At 42.0% G+C, this 16,862-nt stretch overlaps 1 protein-coding gene across 1 annotated transcript in view; it reads left to right on the forward strand.

Annotated features, from left to right (window-relative positions):
* Positions 1 to 1,355, forward strand: part of F5 (coagulation factor V) — a 65,935-nt gene extending 64,580 nt beyond the window's left edge. The window contains exon 25 of the mRNA XM_045087746.1: positions 604 to 1,355. Within this exon, the coding sequence (XP_044943681.1) occupies positions 604 to 750 (147 nt within the window). The 3' untranslated portion in view covers positions 751 to 1,355. The remainder of the gene's footprint in view (positions 1 to 603) is intronic.
* The last annotated feature ends 15,507 nt before the right edge of the window (positions 1,356 to 16,862 follow it).

Raw genomic sequence — 16,862 nt, forward strand, 5'->3', positions numbered from 1 at the left:
TTTATGTGTCTTACCTGGATGTCTTTACAGCCCAGTAAGCATCAGTGTCATGAACAAAGAGTGGCCCAGCTGCTGCTCTGGGTAGATCTCAGGGAACTTGCCAGGACGCAAAAAGAAAAAAAGAAGTCATAAAACGCTGTTCAATTGAGGGTAGAAGACATTTGCCAAAAAGAATAAGTCAAAGCTATCTGTCACTCACTGTGCACTTGTCACATATTTATATACTTAAACAACTCTTTGTAACGACTCCTGTGGGGTAAACTTTTATTATTTACCAGTGAGGACATGGAGAGTTGGAGAATATAAGAGACTGGCCCAAAGTCACACATAGCTACTGAGGCGCTAAGGGCAGAGATGGTTTCCCAGACACCTCACAGCAAGGTCAGATCTCTCTGTTTTTCTGACCCAGATCACTGGGAGGTAGAATCCCTAAAGAGGTCTGTTAGGCATGGGATTTCATAATCGGCCAAAGACCATCTCCAGTGATGTTGTATGTGTAATGCCCTCAGCTTGAACGAAAATTGCAGAAGAAAAGAAAATGATCTGTAAGATTTTTATAACCACGATATCATTTTTAAAGACCTTCTCATATTTTGCTTTCAGATTTTTGAAGGAAACAATAATATCAAAGGACACGTGAAGAACTCTTTCAACCCACCCATTATGTCCAGGTTCATCCGCATCATTCCTAAAACATGGAATCAAAGTATTGCACTTCGCTTGGAGCTCTTTGGCTGTGATATTTACTAGAATTGAATATTCGAAGACATAGGAAGGACTTGTAAAGCTATCAAACCATTTAGAGCAGGCAATGTATTTTATAGCTTTTTAAACATTAATAATTTTCGGTATTTTCCCTTTTTTCTATTAGAGAATAAAATTTTATATATGAAACTTTCATAGGTAAACTCCTTGCTACAATTCAGTGAGATGATAGCTGTTAATTCTTAATTGATCTGAATATAGATGGGAAAAATATCAAGAACCAACAAGCAAATGGCTTCTTTCACAATGATTAAAAATGCTATGTAAAGTAATATTTATGTAGTTAGCAATGCTTCATTATAGTTCTTTTAAAACCTACACACACTAATAAAAAAGATACTACTTTAAAAAAAAAAACCATTTTTAGACCTGGATAGTTTTCACTCCTACCTTTAAAAAACCAAACCAAACCAAACAAAAATCCCTATGATTTAAGAGTAAAGGAAACAAGGTTTTAAATGTTTCATTTTTCTTAACATGGAAAGAAAAAAAAAATCATACCATATGTAAGAATGAGTGCTCAAAGTACCCTGTCTTACCCAAACAATGATTTTTCTGACCCTCTATGAGTAAAGACGCAGTTGTACCAACTTGTGAGTCTGGCCTGATCTCCCTTGGAACTGAATCACCTATTGATGGTCAGAGTGAGGGGTCTTTAGACACGGAACACAACCAAAATAACCATGGGAGAAATGAGTGTGTAACCTTGGCTTCATTCTAGCTGGCACTACAATGGTTTACCTTTTCAAAACATGGGTTCGCCTAAGGGAAAGCTAAAACCTGCAAAACGGCCTTGGAGCCATTCGCCCAAAGGCAACTGTTCCTGCTGGGACTGCCAAGTCCCTGAGGCTCCCTTCAGTCCCCTGAAGGTGACCCCAACCTCCTGCTCTCCCTTCCTTAATGACTTCCCCTTTCTGCACTCCCTTCCCTGGGAACTTGGCATCCAATGACACCATCGACATTGAGAGACTGGGGAGCTTTCTGGCCTCCTGGAAGTCACATGGAACAGTCACTGGTGAGGTTATCTTTCTGTGGAACAAACCACCCCAGATCTTAATGCTTAAAGCAACAAGTTAATTCTCTCTCTCATGATTCTGTGGGTTGACTGGGCTCGGCTGGGTGGTTTTAAGGCTAACTTCATTTGCGTTCTCCAGTGAGATTATAGTCAGATGCTCCTGTAGCCAGAGTCACCAGAAGGCTTCAGGAGATGTTGAAACAGCTGGTTCTCTGTCACTCTCCATGTGGTTTCAGTTCTTTTCCTCTTTACATGGCTTCCAAGTGGTCTATCCTTTGGATGTTTCCAACAGGGGAGCTGGACTTCTTGTAAAGTGAGTCAAGCTCTTCAAACAAGTGTTAACAATTTAGGGAGCAGAAACTGTGCCAGTCCTTTTAAATGCTAGGCCCAGAACTGGCACAGCCTCACTCTGAGGTATTCTACTGGTTAGCACAAGTCACAGGTGCATCCCAAGGAGTATAATTCATTGGGGACACCTTTAGACACGGTCAGTTACCTGTCGCCTCTGTGGGTGGGCTGAGTCCTGTGAAGGTGTATAGGAGCTTCAAACACCCACAGAACATAGGCTTCAATAAAGGTGGGAGACAAAATCATAATAACATTTGACAAAATCATAATATACTTAAGTGTACAACTTGTTGATTTGACATACCTCTACGTTGTGAAAGGATCCCCATGATCAAGTTCATTAACATGTCATCACCTCACAGTTATTCTTTCCGTTAAGGGGTCTACCAGGGCTTGATCTCCAAACCAGACCTGCACTGCTCCTGAAGCTGCAGATGAAGGTACTTCACAGCCATCAGCACGGCCCATCCCTACCTATTTTCGCCCTTGCTCATGCTTACTCTCCTATCCCATCCAGCCGACCACCCCCGAGGGGCACGTTCAGGCACCCCTCGGGCTCCATGGGCAGTGTCTGGGATTCCAGGCTTCGTCTCACCACAGCTTGGTTCCCCAGCGCCGCCAACATGGCCACCTCCTTTGGGCAGGCAGACAAAACCACCCCAGCCGCCACCACCAGCCCATCCTACATCCCAGCCGAGACCCATTTTGAGTTGATTTTTGCATATGGGGTAAGCTACCAGTCCAAGTTCATTCATTTGCGTAGGGATACTGAGTTTGGCCAACACCATTTACTAAAGAGACTATCCTCTTCCTACAGTGTTTTTCTGCACCTTTGTCAAAAATTAATTGACCATGTATGGATGGGTTTATTTCTGGACTCTATTCTGTGCATTGATCTATGTCTGTGTTGTTGTTGTTGTTTTATCTATGTCTGTTTTTATGCCAATATCCAAGTTTTGGATTACTGTAGCTTTGTAACGTAGCTTGAAATCAGTAAGTGTGGTGCCTCTGCTTTGTTCCTCTTTCCCTAGATTGCTTGGATATATGGGGCCTTTTGTGGATCCATATGAATTTTAGGATTTTTTTCCTAGTTCCTTGAAAAATATTGGAACTTTGATAGTAATTGCACTGAATCTGTAGATCACTTTGGATTCTATGGACGTTTTAACAATACAAATTCTTATAATCCACAAGTAGGGAATGTTTATCCATTTATCTGTGTCTTCAATTTCTTTTATCAATGTTTTATAGTTTTTAGTGTACAGATACTTAATCTCCTTGGTTAAATTTATTCCTAGGTATTTTGATACTATTGTGAATGGGATTATTTTCTTAATTTTTCTTTCCAATAGTTCATTGTTAGTATATAGAAATGCAACTGATTTTTGTATATTGATTTTATAGCCTGCAACTTGACTGAATTTATTAGTTCTAACTGTAATATATATAACACTATAAGAATAGTGTAATCTTTAGGGTTCTCTGTATAACATCATGTCATCTGCAAATAGAAACAATTTTACTTCCTCTTTTCTGATTTGGGTTCTTTATTTCTTTTTCTTGCCTAATTGCCCTGACCTGGACTGCCAGTGCTATTTTAAATGAAAGAGGGAAGAGTGGGCAGGCCAGGTCTTGCTCCTCAACTTGTTCCTCTGGATATGTTTAGCTGTGAGTTTGCCATATATGGTCTTTTTATGTTGAGGTATAGTTCTTCTATATCAACTTATTGAGAAATTTTACTGTGAAAAGATGATGAATTTTATTAAATGTTTTGATTATGTTGATTGAAATGATACTACAATATAGATTCTTCATTTTGTTAATGTGGTATATCACATTTATTGAATGCATGCATTGAAATACCTTTGCATCTCAAGGATAAATCCCACTTAATCGTGGTGTTTGATCCTTAATACTGTATCAAGTTCAGCTTGCTTATATTTTGTTAAGGATTTTTGTATCTATATTCATCAGCGATATTAGGTTGTAATTTTCTTTTTGGGCATATCTTTTTCTGGCTTTCAGACGAAGGCTCATACTCTGGCTTTGGTAGGGGCTCATAAAACGAGTATGGGAGTATCATCCTGTTTAATTTTTTGTGGGAGTCTGCAAAGGATTGGTATTAATTCTTCCTTAACTGTTTGGCAGAATTCACCCATGAAGCTATCTGGTCCCAGGTTTCCTTTCATTGCGAAGCTTTTGATTACTGCTTCAATTTCATCACTCATTATTGTTCTGCTCAGATTTTCTGTTTCTTCGTGATTCATTCTTGGTTGGTTATATGTTCCCAGGAATGTGTTAATTTCTCCTTGGTTATCCTAGAAGAAATCTGTTGGTGTACAATTGTTCATAACAGTTTCTTGCAATTCTTAGTATATCTGTGATATCAGTTGTAATGTGTCTTCTTTCACTTCTGATCTTATATTTCAGTCTTCTCTCTCTCTTAAGTTAGTTAATGTTTTGTCAATTTTGTTAACCTTTTCAAAAAATCAGCTCTTAGTTTCATTGATCTTTTCTATTGTCCTTCTAGCCTATATTTTTTTTATTTCCATTTTGTTTTGTTATTTCCTTCGTTATACTAACTTTGGGCTTAGTTCTTCTTTTTCTAGTTCTTTAGATATAATGTTAGCTTTATGTGAGAGCTTTCTTTTTCTTAATGTAGGTGTTTATCACTATAAACTTCCTTCTTAGAACTACTTCTCCTGCATCCCATAAGTTTTTGGTATGTTTCCTCGTAAGCTTGGTATGTTTTCCATTGGTAGCGTTTCCATTTTTCATTTGCCTCAAGATTTTTTTTTTTATTTCACTGGTTGTTTAAAAGCATGTTGTTTAATCTCCACGTATGTGTGAATTTTTGCTTTCTTGTAATTGATTTTCAGTTTCATGCCATTATGGTTAGAAAAAGCATAGAGGTGATTCTGGCTTTCTTAAATCGATGAAGACTTGTTTTGTGGCTTAACTATGATCTCTCCTAGAACATATTGCATGTGTGCTTGAGAAAGGTGTAGTCTGCTGCTGTTGGATAGAATGTTCTGTAAATATCTGTGAGGTCCATCTGATCTACTGACTGGTTTTATGCCACCTGTACATTGTTGAAAGGGCAGCACTGAAGTCTCCTACTATTACTGTATTGCTGTCTATTTTTCCCCTCAGATCTGTTAATAATTGATTTCTATGTCTAGGAGGCTGACGTTGGGTACCTAGGTATTTATAGTGATTATATCCCTTTGATGAATTTACTCCCTTATCATTATATAGTGATCTTATTTTCCCTATTGTTTTAGACTGAACGTTTATTTAGTCTGATAGAAGTTAGAGCTACCATTGCTCTCTTTCTGTTTGCACGGAAAAATCTTTTTTTTAATCTCTTCTCTTTCAGTCTGTATGAGTCCTTAAAGCTGGAGCTATTCTTTTAGGTCATGCATGCTTAGTTCTTACTTTATGTCCATCAACCACTGTATGTCTTTTGTTTGGAGAATTTAGTCTTTTCACACTTATAGTAACTATTGATACATATGAACTTAATCTTTCCATTTTGTTCATTGTTTCCTGGCGATTTTGGCATTCCTTTGTTCTACTCTTGCTCTCTTTGTGATTTAATGATTTTCTATAGTATGCTTTGATTCTTTTATCTTTTGTATATCTACTGAAGGTTTTGTTTTATAGTTACTATAAGGCTTATGCATAATATTTTGTGTATATATAACAGTCTATTTTAATCTGATAACAACTTAACCTCAAGCACATACAAAAGCTCTACATTTTTACATTCCTTCCCCCACATTTCGTTACTGATGTCCCAATTTACATCTTTTTAATATTGTGTCTCCATTCACAAGTTATTGTAGCTGTAGTTATTTTAAGACTTTTGTCTTTTAGATCTTATACTAGTGTTGTAAATTATTTACATACCAGCATTACAATGTTAGTGTATTCTGAATTTACCTATATATTTATATATTTACTTTTATCAGCAAGTTTTATACTGTCTTGTGTTTTCACGTTACTAGTTGGCATCCTTTCAGTTCTTCAGCTTGAAGAACTCGAACAATTTTTGTGAGGACTGTCTAATGATGATGAACTCCTTCAGCTCATGTTTGGGAAAATCTTCCTCTCTCCAGTTCTGAAGGATATCTATGTTGGGTTGAGGGTTCTTGGTGGCTATTTTGGTTTTTATTTTTTCACTTAGCACTCTGAATGTATCATCCCACTCTCCTCTGGCCTACAAGGTTCTGCTAACAGTCTGATGATAGTCTTATGGGGGTTCCCTTATACATAACAAGTAATTTTATGTTGCTGGTTTTAAGGTTGCCTCATTTTCTTTAATATTTGACAATACAATTATAGTACGTGTTGGTGTGGGTCTCTTTTGGATTCATCTTCATCTGAATATCTGTTTCCCTCCTAAGGTCTGAGAAGTCTTCAGCCATTGATTCTTTGAGTTGGCTTCCTATCCCTTTCTCTCTCTTCTCCTTCTCAGATATCTGTGATGCATGTACTGGCCTACCTGATGGTGTGCTATGAGTACCTTAAGCTATATTCTTTCTTTCTTTCTTTTTTTTTTTTTTTTGCTTCTCTCATGGGATGATTTTCAGTGTCTTGACTTTGAGTTCACTGATTCTCTCTTCCACTTCATCTAGTCTATTGCTGAAGCCCTCTATTGAATTTTATTTTTTTTTAAGATTTTTATGTATTTATTTGACAGAGATTACAAGTAGGCAGAGAGGCAGCCAGAGAGAGAGCAGGGAGCAGGCTCCCCACTGAGCAGAGAGCCTGATGCGGGGCTCGATCCTAGGACCCTGGGATCATGACCTGAGCTGAAGGCAGAGGCTTTAACCCACTGAGCCACCCAGGCGCTCCTCTATTGGATTTTGTATTTAAGTTATTGTATACTTTAGTTCTATGATTTCTATTTGGTAATTTTTAATATTTCCCATCTTTTTGTTGAAACTTGCACTTTGTTCCTTCATTGCTATCTTGATGGCAGTGAGAATTTTTATCATTATCTTGAACTCTCTGTCAGGTAAATCACTTACTTCTATCTCATTAAGGTTGGTCTTTAAAAATCTATCTTGTTCTTCTGCTTGGAAAACATTTCCCTGCTTTGTCATTTTCCTTGGCCCTTTGCCTTGTTTTCTGTGCAATAGATGAAACTGCCAACTCTCCCAGACTTGACTGACTGGACTTGAGCCTCATAAATCAGCCTAGCCTGAGGTCCTAGTTGCTTCTCAAATCTTTGTGATTATCCATTCTGCTGTCTTTATTTTTATGGGTCCCAGTAGTGGATTGTCCCAGAGATGTGGAAAATGTGCACATGCCTGTTCAGTTTCATGAATACGAATTATCTGCTCCATCGTCTCACCAGTGCAGGATAACTGGAAGCCTAACCTTCAGGCAGTATCTGGAAAAGTCAGGATATTAGAGGTACAGTCCAGTCTCCATCAAAACCACTCAGGTGCTGGGTGGTTTAGCTTACTCTGTTCTGAACCAGGGAGAATAGTTGCTAAAGGTGTTTGTACATCCATGTAGCATCATTTCTTGGTATCATATTGTCCTGGGGGACTTGTGAATGCTGAGCTCTGCCAGCACCAAGAGCTGGATGATTTGGGATCCATTTCCCTCTGTGGCAGCTGTAACATTTGGGTGCGAGATGTGTAGACATGCTTCTTCCAGGGAGAAGCTGGAGACTTGGTTTTACTGCTGGACAAGCTGGGGGGAGATCAAAGGGAGCATGCCCACCAGCTCTTCCAGTCTCCTGTGAGGATCCCTGGCTGCTCCCACATGCAGTCTAACTAAAAGCCAGGACCTCGAACAGCAGCTAGGAAAGTAGTCAAGTATCCTCTAGGGAGAAATGGGGAGAGGAGTGTTCTTGCCTCTTCTTTCCATGCTGAGACGGGGAAGGGAAAGCTACAAAAACAGCTTGTGTGCCTGTTTAGAAACTGGTTTCTTTGTTTAATGTTGTCCTATGGGATTGTAGATGCCAAACCCTGGTGGCTAATGGAGTTAGGTGACTTGGGAACCTGCTCCCTGAGTGACAACTGCAAAACTTGGAGCACTTTGTGTGTGGACAAGTTCCTTCCAGGAAAAGCTGGCAACTTAGGTGGTTGTTGCTGTTGAAGTGAGCCAAAGAGAGACTATGGGACAAGTGTCCTCCCGCTTTTTAGGGCTCCTAGGATGTCCCAGTCAGCAGCCAGATGCAAACTGATTAGAAGCCAGACCCTCAGCCAGCAGCTGGGAAAGTCTGCACTCAAACTCCTTCCAGGGAAGAACTGGGGATGGGTGCCTTTGCCTGTTCCAGCTGTACTGAGCCTTAGGGAATAGGTGGGGGAGTGTTCGTGTGCCTGTTTAACAGCTGCTTCTTCATTTGCTATGTTCCTGTGGGGCTTGTGAATGCCAACCCCTGTTGGCTCTCTGATGTGGGAGATTTGGGGACCCATCCCTCTCATAGTAGCCTTAAAAGTTGAGCATGAGATGTGGGGTACAAACACTTCACTCACAGGGAGAAGCTGGGAGTTAGGAATTCCCCCCCGATTGTGCCAGGGGTGGGGTTTATGGTACACGTCTCAGCATTTCCTACCCATCTTGATGTGTTTTCTCAGTAGGCGGATATGGAGGAGTTATTCACATGGTTTTTAGATATCATTCAGAGGGAAGTGATCCATATGCAGCTGTCTAGTTGGCAAATCTGTGGGAGGAGGGAAAGTCAGGAGTCTCCTGTTCTGTCATTTTGGTCAATCTGAAACATTGGCTTTCTAATTCTGTATTCTCATAATTTCTTTCCTTTAATGATTCAGGTCACTGTTCCACCGAGATGTCTCTGATTTTCATTCAGTTAGCAGCAAAAGAGAGCCTCTGAATGTAAAGAAAAATTCCTTTGTTCTCTCCAGGGCCAGCCTCATGGATTGCATGATCTGTTCAAGTCACAGGGTCCCCACGCTCACAGGAGCCTCATGCTTGTTTAATGCTCTATTGTCACCCCCTTGAAATTCTTAGTAATTTTTTAACTAGGAGCCCCCAGTTTTACTTTGCAATGGGCTCCCCAAATTTCGTAGCTAGCCATGGGTCCCTCTGCTGAAGTGGTGGGCAGGAGCTTTCCTGATCTAGAATTTACCAAGATATAACAGGGACAAGAAAATCATGTGGAGTAATAGGTAAGAGATGAGAAGAAGAGAGATCGTGAGACCCAACTTTGTTGCCCTGTGTGGAAGGGTAAGTCCCCAAAGGTTAAACAACTTGCCTGAAACTACTGCCTGTTTGTGTCAGAGCCAAAGCTGGAAGCCGGATGATCAGACGCCCAGCTTCTTTTTGAGTCTGGTTTCATTTCCACAGAATGGATGTAGTAACATTTATAATTCATCCCCTCCAAACAGGTAGACATGAATTGTTAATATATAAATATTAATTAAGAGTGCCTATTAATCTGAAAAATACTTATTTGGGGATCAATAGGATGTTTGGTTATATTTGATGCTATGTGGGAATATTAAAATACCTCTATTTTTTAAATAAAAAAGCATATCTATATTTTTATTCCTCTATTTGAAGTCACTTAGATGAGGTTATAACTTTTGTTGCATAATATATCCTCCACTGACATCTCATTGTCCACTGTTTGTTATATCATAATTGGTTGCTATGCAGAGGAGCTAAATGACTCACAGCAGAGCCATGACTTGAAGAAACTAACAGATAATATCCTAAACATTACTAATAGTTCTAGTTGAGAATTAGAAAACAGTCTGTGGGTGTATCACAAAGATGAAAAGGTCAGAGGAAACATAGAATTACTACTCCAGGATTTTTTTCAAGTTGTTAAAATTACAGACTTCATTGTTCTTAGAACTAACTTTGAATAATCACAATTATTTGGTTTTACAACCACTTTGGCAAATGCAGGGAAAAAATATTAACCAAATAGCTCAAATCATCTAAAGAGCCAAAAACATAAATGGTATACATTTATTTCTCCAGATAGGCCAGGAAAGATGGGTCAGTGGATTTGCTGCTGTAACTGGCATGTGTCCAAAGATAGTGAGTCTAACATACACTTAAAAATATCTGAGATTTCCATGCTACCATTTTTCTTGGCATTTTTTCCTAACAAAAAGTTATTTTATGGAAAATTCTGAATGCTTAATTCTCCTGAGTTCTTACGTTTTCAGAGACTAGAGGTGGGACAAGCAGTAAGACACAGGCAGATAAAATGACTTTGCATGGATTGACAGTTACATTATCAATGCCCAGGTAATAAGTTTTTCATATCTGGGTACTATGCTGTAAGCTTTAAGATTTGCTATTTCTTGGTTGTATGAAATGTCCCCACCAAAGATATTTATGTATTTTGTATTTAGTATATGAAAAGAAAAAATAATATTAACATCCCTAGTCATAGCACCATGTTAAATTGTTTTTTAAAAATATTTATTTAGCTCATCCTACCTATACAATAAATCACAATGATAGGCATTGAAGGAGAGAGTATATTAAAAATGAAAGACACTGCTCTGGCTTTTTTAAACATTTATTATCTAGTTGGATAGAGAAGACAAAAATAAGAAGCAAATAAAACACCAAAAGAAAAGCTTTTGTTTAGCAGAAAAAACCATCCACAAAACAAAAAGGCAACTTCCTGAATGGGAAAAGATATTTGAAAATGATATAGCCAATAAGGAGTTAACCTCCGAAATATATAAATAACGTACACAACTCAACAACAAAAAAATCTGATTTAAAAAATGGGCAGAGGACCTGAACTGTTTTTCCAAAGAAGACATACAGATGGTCAAAAGACACATGAAAAATGCTCAACATCACAAATCATCAGGGAAATGCAAATCAAAACCATAATGAGATCTCCCCTCACACCTGTGAGAATGGCCAGAACAAAAAGACAACAAACAACAAGTGTTGGCAAGGATATGGAGAAAAGGGAACACTTGTGCAACTGTCAGTGGGCGTGTACATTGGCACAGCCACTGTGGAAAACAGCATGGAGGTTCCTTAAAAAATGAAAAATAGAATTACCATATTATCTACTAATTCCATTACTGGATATTTATCCAAAGAAAATGTAAACACTAATTTGAAAAGATATACACACCCATGTGTTTATTGCAGTATCATTTATAATTGCCAAGATACGGAAGCAAACCAACTGTCCGTCCGTTCATGAATGGATAAAGATGTGGTGTATGTATACAATGGAATATTAATCATCCTTAAAAAGGAATGAGATCTTGCCATTTGTGACAACATAGATGGACCTAAAGAGTATTATGCCAAGGGAAGTGGTATTAGACCCATAAATACAGAGAACAAAGTGGTGGTTGCTAGAGAGGGGGAAGGGAGATAAGCAAAATGGGTGAAGAAAAGTGCGGACTACAGCCTTCCAGTTACAGGATGAGTAAATCACAGGAATGAAAGGTACAGCTTAGGGAATAGTCAATCGTGTGACATGTGGCAGTTGTGTTTGTGGGATGTACAGTTGTTGAATCACTATGTTGTACACCTGAAACTAATGTAACATTGTGTGTCAACTATACTTCAGTTAAAAAGAGAGAGAGAGAGACAGAGACAATGGCAGATTAACTCCAAGTGATATAAAGTCCATCAAAGAGCAGTGCCCGTGTAAGATGGAGTGAAGCTTTTTTTGTTTTTTGTTTGTTTGTTTGTTTGTTTTTAAGATTTTATTTATTTGACAGACAGAGACCACAAGCAGGCAGAGAGGCAGGCAGAGAGAGAGGGAAGGAAGCAGGCTCCCTGCGGAACAGAGAGCCCAATGCAGGTCTTGATCCCGGAATTCTGGGATCATGACCTGAGCCAAAGGCAGAGGCTTAACCCACTGAGCCACCTAGGTGCCCCTGGAGTGAAGCTTTTGAAGGTCATTTGACTCAGTTCTTGAAGGTTTTGGATGCGAATCAAGGCAATCTATGCGGAATGCCAAAGCAGGGGATTGGGGTAAAAGGTCAGTGAAAACCAGGGTAGTCTAAGAGCTTTATGCTTAAGGACAGGGTCCTGTAAGCCTTGCCCAGCCTGTCCAACCCTTCCCCTGTGTTCTCTGTACAAGATCTGATAATAATGCCTTACCCATCTGTCTCCCTCCGTGCCCCACTCCCCGCCCAGAAACCCAGTGTGTTTGCAAAGTCAAAAAACTTTAGTAAAGGCAGCAGCCACCCATGGGGATCCAGTTACCCGAGGTTGGGGTAAGAAATGCACATGGATACCAAGTACATCCCTGATCGGCAAACTGTGAATGATGGGTGGTGGCAACCAGATTAAAAGTAGGTTCCCTTTGAGGTGGGACAGAGGATGCCGACCTTGGACGGGATTCTGGCTTGCTCAGAGGATGGGGCCTGCTGGTCAGAAGGAATGGTGCTGGCATAGGGCCCCAGGTGGGCACAAGGGTTCATATGTGGGACACTGACCCGCTGAGAGATGAGGCGACCCCACAGGTCTGTTTGGGTAAGGACAAGAGTCCTTGTGGCCGAGATGACGCTCTGCTTCACTGTGCTTCCCGCTCGCCCCCGCCAGGGCCTCCTTTGGCTCACCCGCCCTTGCACGTTTTCCATGCCGGGTAACCTCTCTGTGCTTCGGAGAGTGCCACACACCCGCCTGCTTTTGGCCGCACGAAATTTAGCAATGGGTTGACCGTTCTGTTTGCCCCAACAGCCTTCTCTCAAGGTTCCTTCTTGCGGACTGAAGAGGCTTCCTGAAAGTGGGGAATGTGGCAAGCCTGTTTGCAGGTGTTGCAGATAAGAAGCTGAAACTTCTCTGTTCCCTGTAGTCTTAGGGAAATAGCGACAAAGACTGTATTTTCATGTAAAGTGCCTAGAGTGGTACTTGGCACATATTATGAGCATGTATACAGGCAATGATTATTACTAATAACACTGATCATGTAAATATGATAAACTATAACATCAATGCAGTGCTATTAGTATGAACAACTGTTACTAATTACTGTTGTGTCAAACACCTTGTTTTAGACCACTCCTCACTTTTTAAAAAAAATTATGGTAAAATACACATAACAAAAAATGGTTGACATGTACATTTGAGACATGTAAGCTCACTGGCATTAAGGGTCACAGGGCTCAGCCCCCCATCCTGACTGGGCCCTAGGGCTCTAAGCTCTGTAAGCCCACGCCCTCCCAGTGCGTGGTGGCTGGTTGGGCTGCCCGCGCTCTCCCAGGCTTGCCCAGAGGTGGAGCCTTATGACGGGGCTACAAGACTTGAACAGCTTGCATGGGCTTCCTTCAGTGGGCTTAACCCCGCCTAATCGTGTTTTTCCTCGGGGGCGGGACTATTTAACATTTGCTTGTGTCTGGAGTCCACAGGGCTAGTACAGGATCCAGAAATCATTGTAAATCCTCCAGAGACAAATTGGATCTTTTTTAAATGAATCTAAGTAAAAATTTTGTGAGTGTGCAGTGCATTGGTTGCCTGTGAAGGAGGCATGAGATGGGGAGACGTGAACCAGCCGCACCAGAGAGGGAGGAGGCCCAGCATGCTACATCCGGCCCTGTCATGAGGACTAGACTTGCCTTCAGTGCCCCTTAAAGGGCCTCACGAACTATTGGCTGGCGAGGACAGTGTGGTTTGATATTGGCCAGGTACGACACAGCATCTTTTCTGCCCTTCTAGCACTATCCTCCTAAGTCAAAAAGTCTCCTTATTCCAAGGCAAAGGAATTGAGAGCACCACGCTCTCAGCGAAAAAATAAAACTCAAGCAATTAAAAACACATAATTTGATGTATATAGGAATGAATATATTTAGCTCTCGACTCGTTCCCCTAAGAGATCTAAGGTTGGGATTCCTGGGTGGCTCAGTGAGTTAAGCCTCTGCGTTCGGCTCAGGTCTTGCTCTTAGGGTCCTGGGATCAAGCCTTGCATTGGGCTCTCTGCACAGCAGGGAGCCTGCTTCCCGCCCACCCCCACCTCCGACTGCCTTTCTGCCTTCTTGTGATGTCTGTCAAATGAATAAATAAAATCTTAAAAAAAAAAAAAAAAAAGAAGTAGGAGAAAAAGCAAAATCAGTGGGAACATAAATGGGACCCAAGAAAGAGGGGAAATGCAGACCAGAAACCCCTGCAGCTTGCTTTGAGTGGGCTTGGGGTTAGTGGGAAGTTTTAAAATAGCGGATGCAAAAAGTAAAACCTTAACAGCTGTTAGGTTGGGTGTCCCCACAAAAATGTTCACCCAAAGCACTTTTCTTGATACTGAAGTTAAAAATAAATTTCGCCCAAAGAACCACAGAAAGAGGACATCATGTAGTGTGCCCAGAACCGACAAGAGCAGACTTTAGAGGGCTGTTTCCCATGCGCCGCTCAGGAGTGGGCGAGCCATCCTCAGCGAAGGACAGCTCAGTGAAAGGTCAGTGCTGTGTGATCCAAGGGCACGGCTCTCTGATGGTCCAGCTTAAGGCAAAGATAGATTTCATGGTCTCTGAAGGAAAATGGTTTTCCTTTAGACAATAGCTCATGTCATAAACCTTGTTTTCTCTAAGACATGATTCTGGTGGTCATTTGGTAGCAATGAGTTCAAGACTGTACAGGAGAGCTCCGCAGAGCTCTTGCGCCAGAGTCTATCACAAGCGAATGGTGGTAGTATTTGGTTTCAGAACAATTTACGGGAAAAAAAATGGAAACTAAGAAAAGTATTTCCATTAATCTAATTTTTGCCTATAATCTTGGAATAGAGCCCATTCTGTTTGGGTAGTAAAACACCTTAATCCAGCTCACAGAAGGATACCAATGGTAAACGTGTCAACAATCAAGCATCGTAAGTACAGACATCTGTATCTTATTTACAATTTATTTCATTTAGTACAGATTCATCACTTCTTATAATCCCCTTTCCTGAAAATGAATATAACATTTTTGGCATCATTCAATTCCATTAAACAAACATTTATTGGTCATTATTTACAGTAAACAAGTAGCTAACTTCTTATATTTTAGGGTGTGTTATCACATTAACACTCAGTCCCATGGACTCTAAACAAAATGTTTCCCCCAGAATTTGGCATCTATGGCTTAGATTTTGACAGAGCGATGTTAATGAGCCTCCTGGATAAGGTATTTGCTTTAAGAAGGTGCCATTTACCAAGATTAAAGCTTTGCAAATAAAACCAGGTTTATATTTAACTACCGACCCCCATTCTTCCCTTCATTCCCACAGTGCTATTTCCCTCACACTTCACTGTCTGCACTGCCAGTGCTCACCAGATGCCAGTTTTTCCTGTTTTCATGTTAGGAGGACGTCTTTCAAAGAAACCCTTTTTTATTGCCTATTTTACCAAGCCATTTCTTGCCCTTCAGTGTCTCACCTCTGAAAGCACTGGCCTACCTAAACCCAAGGCCACACTTCAAAAAATGCCTTCTCACCCGGGGCCAAAGTTTCTCACAATCTCAACCCGTTTGGACATGGAGGGACGTTCAGTTCAACCGCAGGCTTCTCCGCTGACCCCTAACCCCTACCCCAAGCCTTTGTTTTGTCTCTGACCTGGGATCTGTCCCCGTCCTTGGACGAGTAAGGACCTGTTAGAGAACATTAGTCGCTTGTTAAGACTTGCCTTCTTCTATCTGTTTTCATTTCTCTTTCCTCTTTCCAGAGAAAATGACCTTTTTCGTCACGTCTCTTTCTCCTTTTTGTCTATGCTGACGCTTGTGTTCCATTAAAACTTCACCTACAGTCACGAGCAGGTTTGCTCGTTCGGAAGTGCCCCGCACCTGAACAAGGAGACCAAGTCCGTCATCTACTGGCATCACCCTCGAGCTGAAAAAGAAAGACAGTACATAATAAGGAAACCTCTAGGACATCAGACATTAGGTCCTAAGGCAAAAATAAACCAGAGGAGGGAACGAGGAAGAAGGTCACTATTAAATAGGATGGTCAGGGGGTGTCGTTTAAGCCAAGACCAGAAGGAGGTGAGGAGGGAAGTAAGCACCACAGGTACTGGGAGGGAAAAGCAGCTAACATCCTGCAGTAAACGCGCGTCCTGGGGCCGGGGTCGGGGGGTGTGAGTGCGTCCTGGGGCCGGGGTCGGGGGGTGTGAGTGCGTCCTGGGGCCGGGGTCGGGGGGTGTGAGTGCGTCCTGGGGCCGGGGTCGGGGGGTGTGAGTGCGTCCTGGGGCCGGGGTCGGGGGTGTGAGGGTGATCCGGGAACAGCAAGGAGACCCAGGAGGCTGAAGCCGAGGGAGCCAGAGGGGGTGCCGGAGAGAAGGTGAGATCAGTGGACTGTAAGATGGGGCCGTAAGGGTGGGAGGCAAGGAGGCGGCTGCACCGTTCTAGAAAGCACAGGGGGTTTTGCTGAATGAGAAAGGGACGTACACCCAGGAGAAAATTTATGACCTGAGTTACTTTACAGGACTCTTTCTGGCTGCTGCGTCCTGGCGAGGAGCGAGGACGTTCACAGCATGACCAGTGTAGATGCGGTCGCAGGTAACCCTGCCAGCGGGCGGTGGCCGTCGCGGTGGCAACGGCGGGGGGACCCTGGACAGGCTTCCAGCGGGGCATCTGCGGGCGCTGCGGGCAGTGCACAGTGTGCGGCCGCGCCCCGCGGGGGCCCGGGGAACACCCGCCCGGGGAAACCCTCGCCGCGCTGTGGGAAAGCCCAGGGTCTGTCCAAACGATCCTGTCCCGGCGTCTTCTCTCCGCGCAACAGACCCGCGTTGACCCGCCGAGCTCACGCGCGACGCTCAGCCCACCCGGCCCGCAAGTCCCTGCGCTACCC

This window comes from Mustela putorius, unplaced genomic scaffold (genome assembly GCF_011764305.1).
Source record: "Mustela putorius furo isolate JIRA1106 unplaced genomic scaffold, ASM1176430v1.1 tig00001451_pilon_pilon_pilon, whole genome shotgun sequence".
In the NCBI taxonomy this organism is placed as follows: domain Eukaryota; kingdom Metazoa; phylum Chordata; class Mammalia; order Carnivora; family Mustelidae; genus Mustela; species Mustela putorius.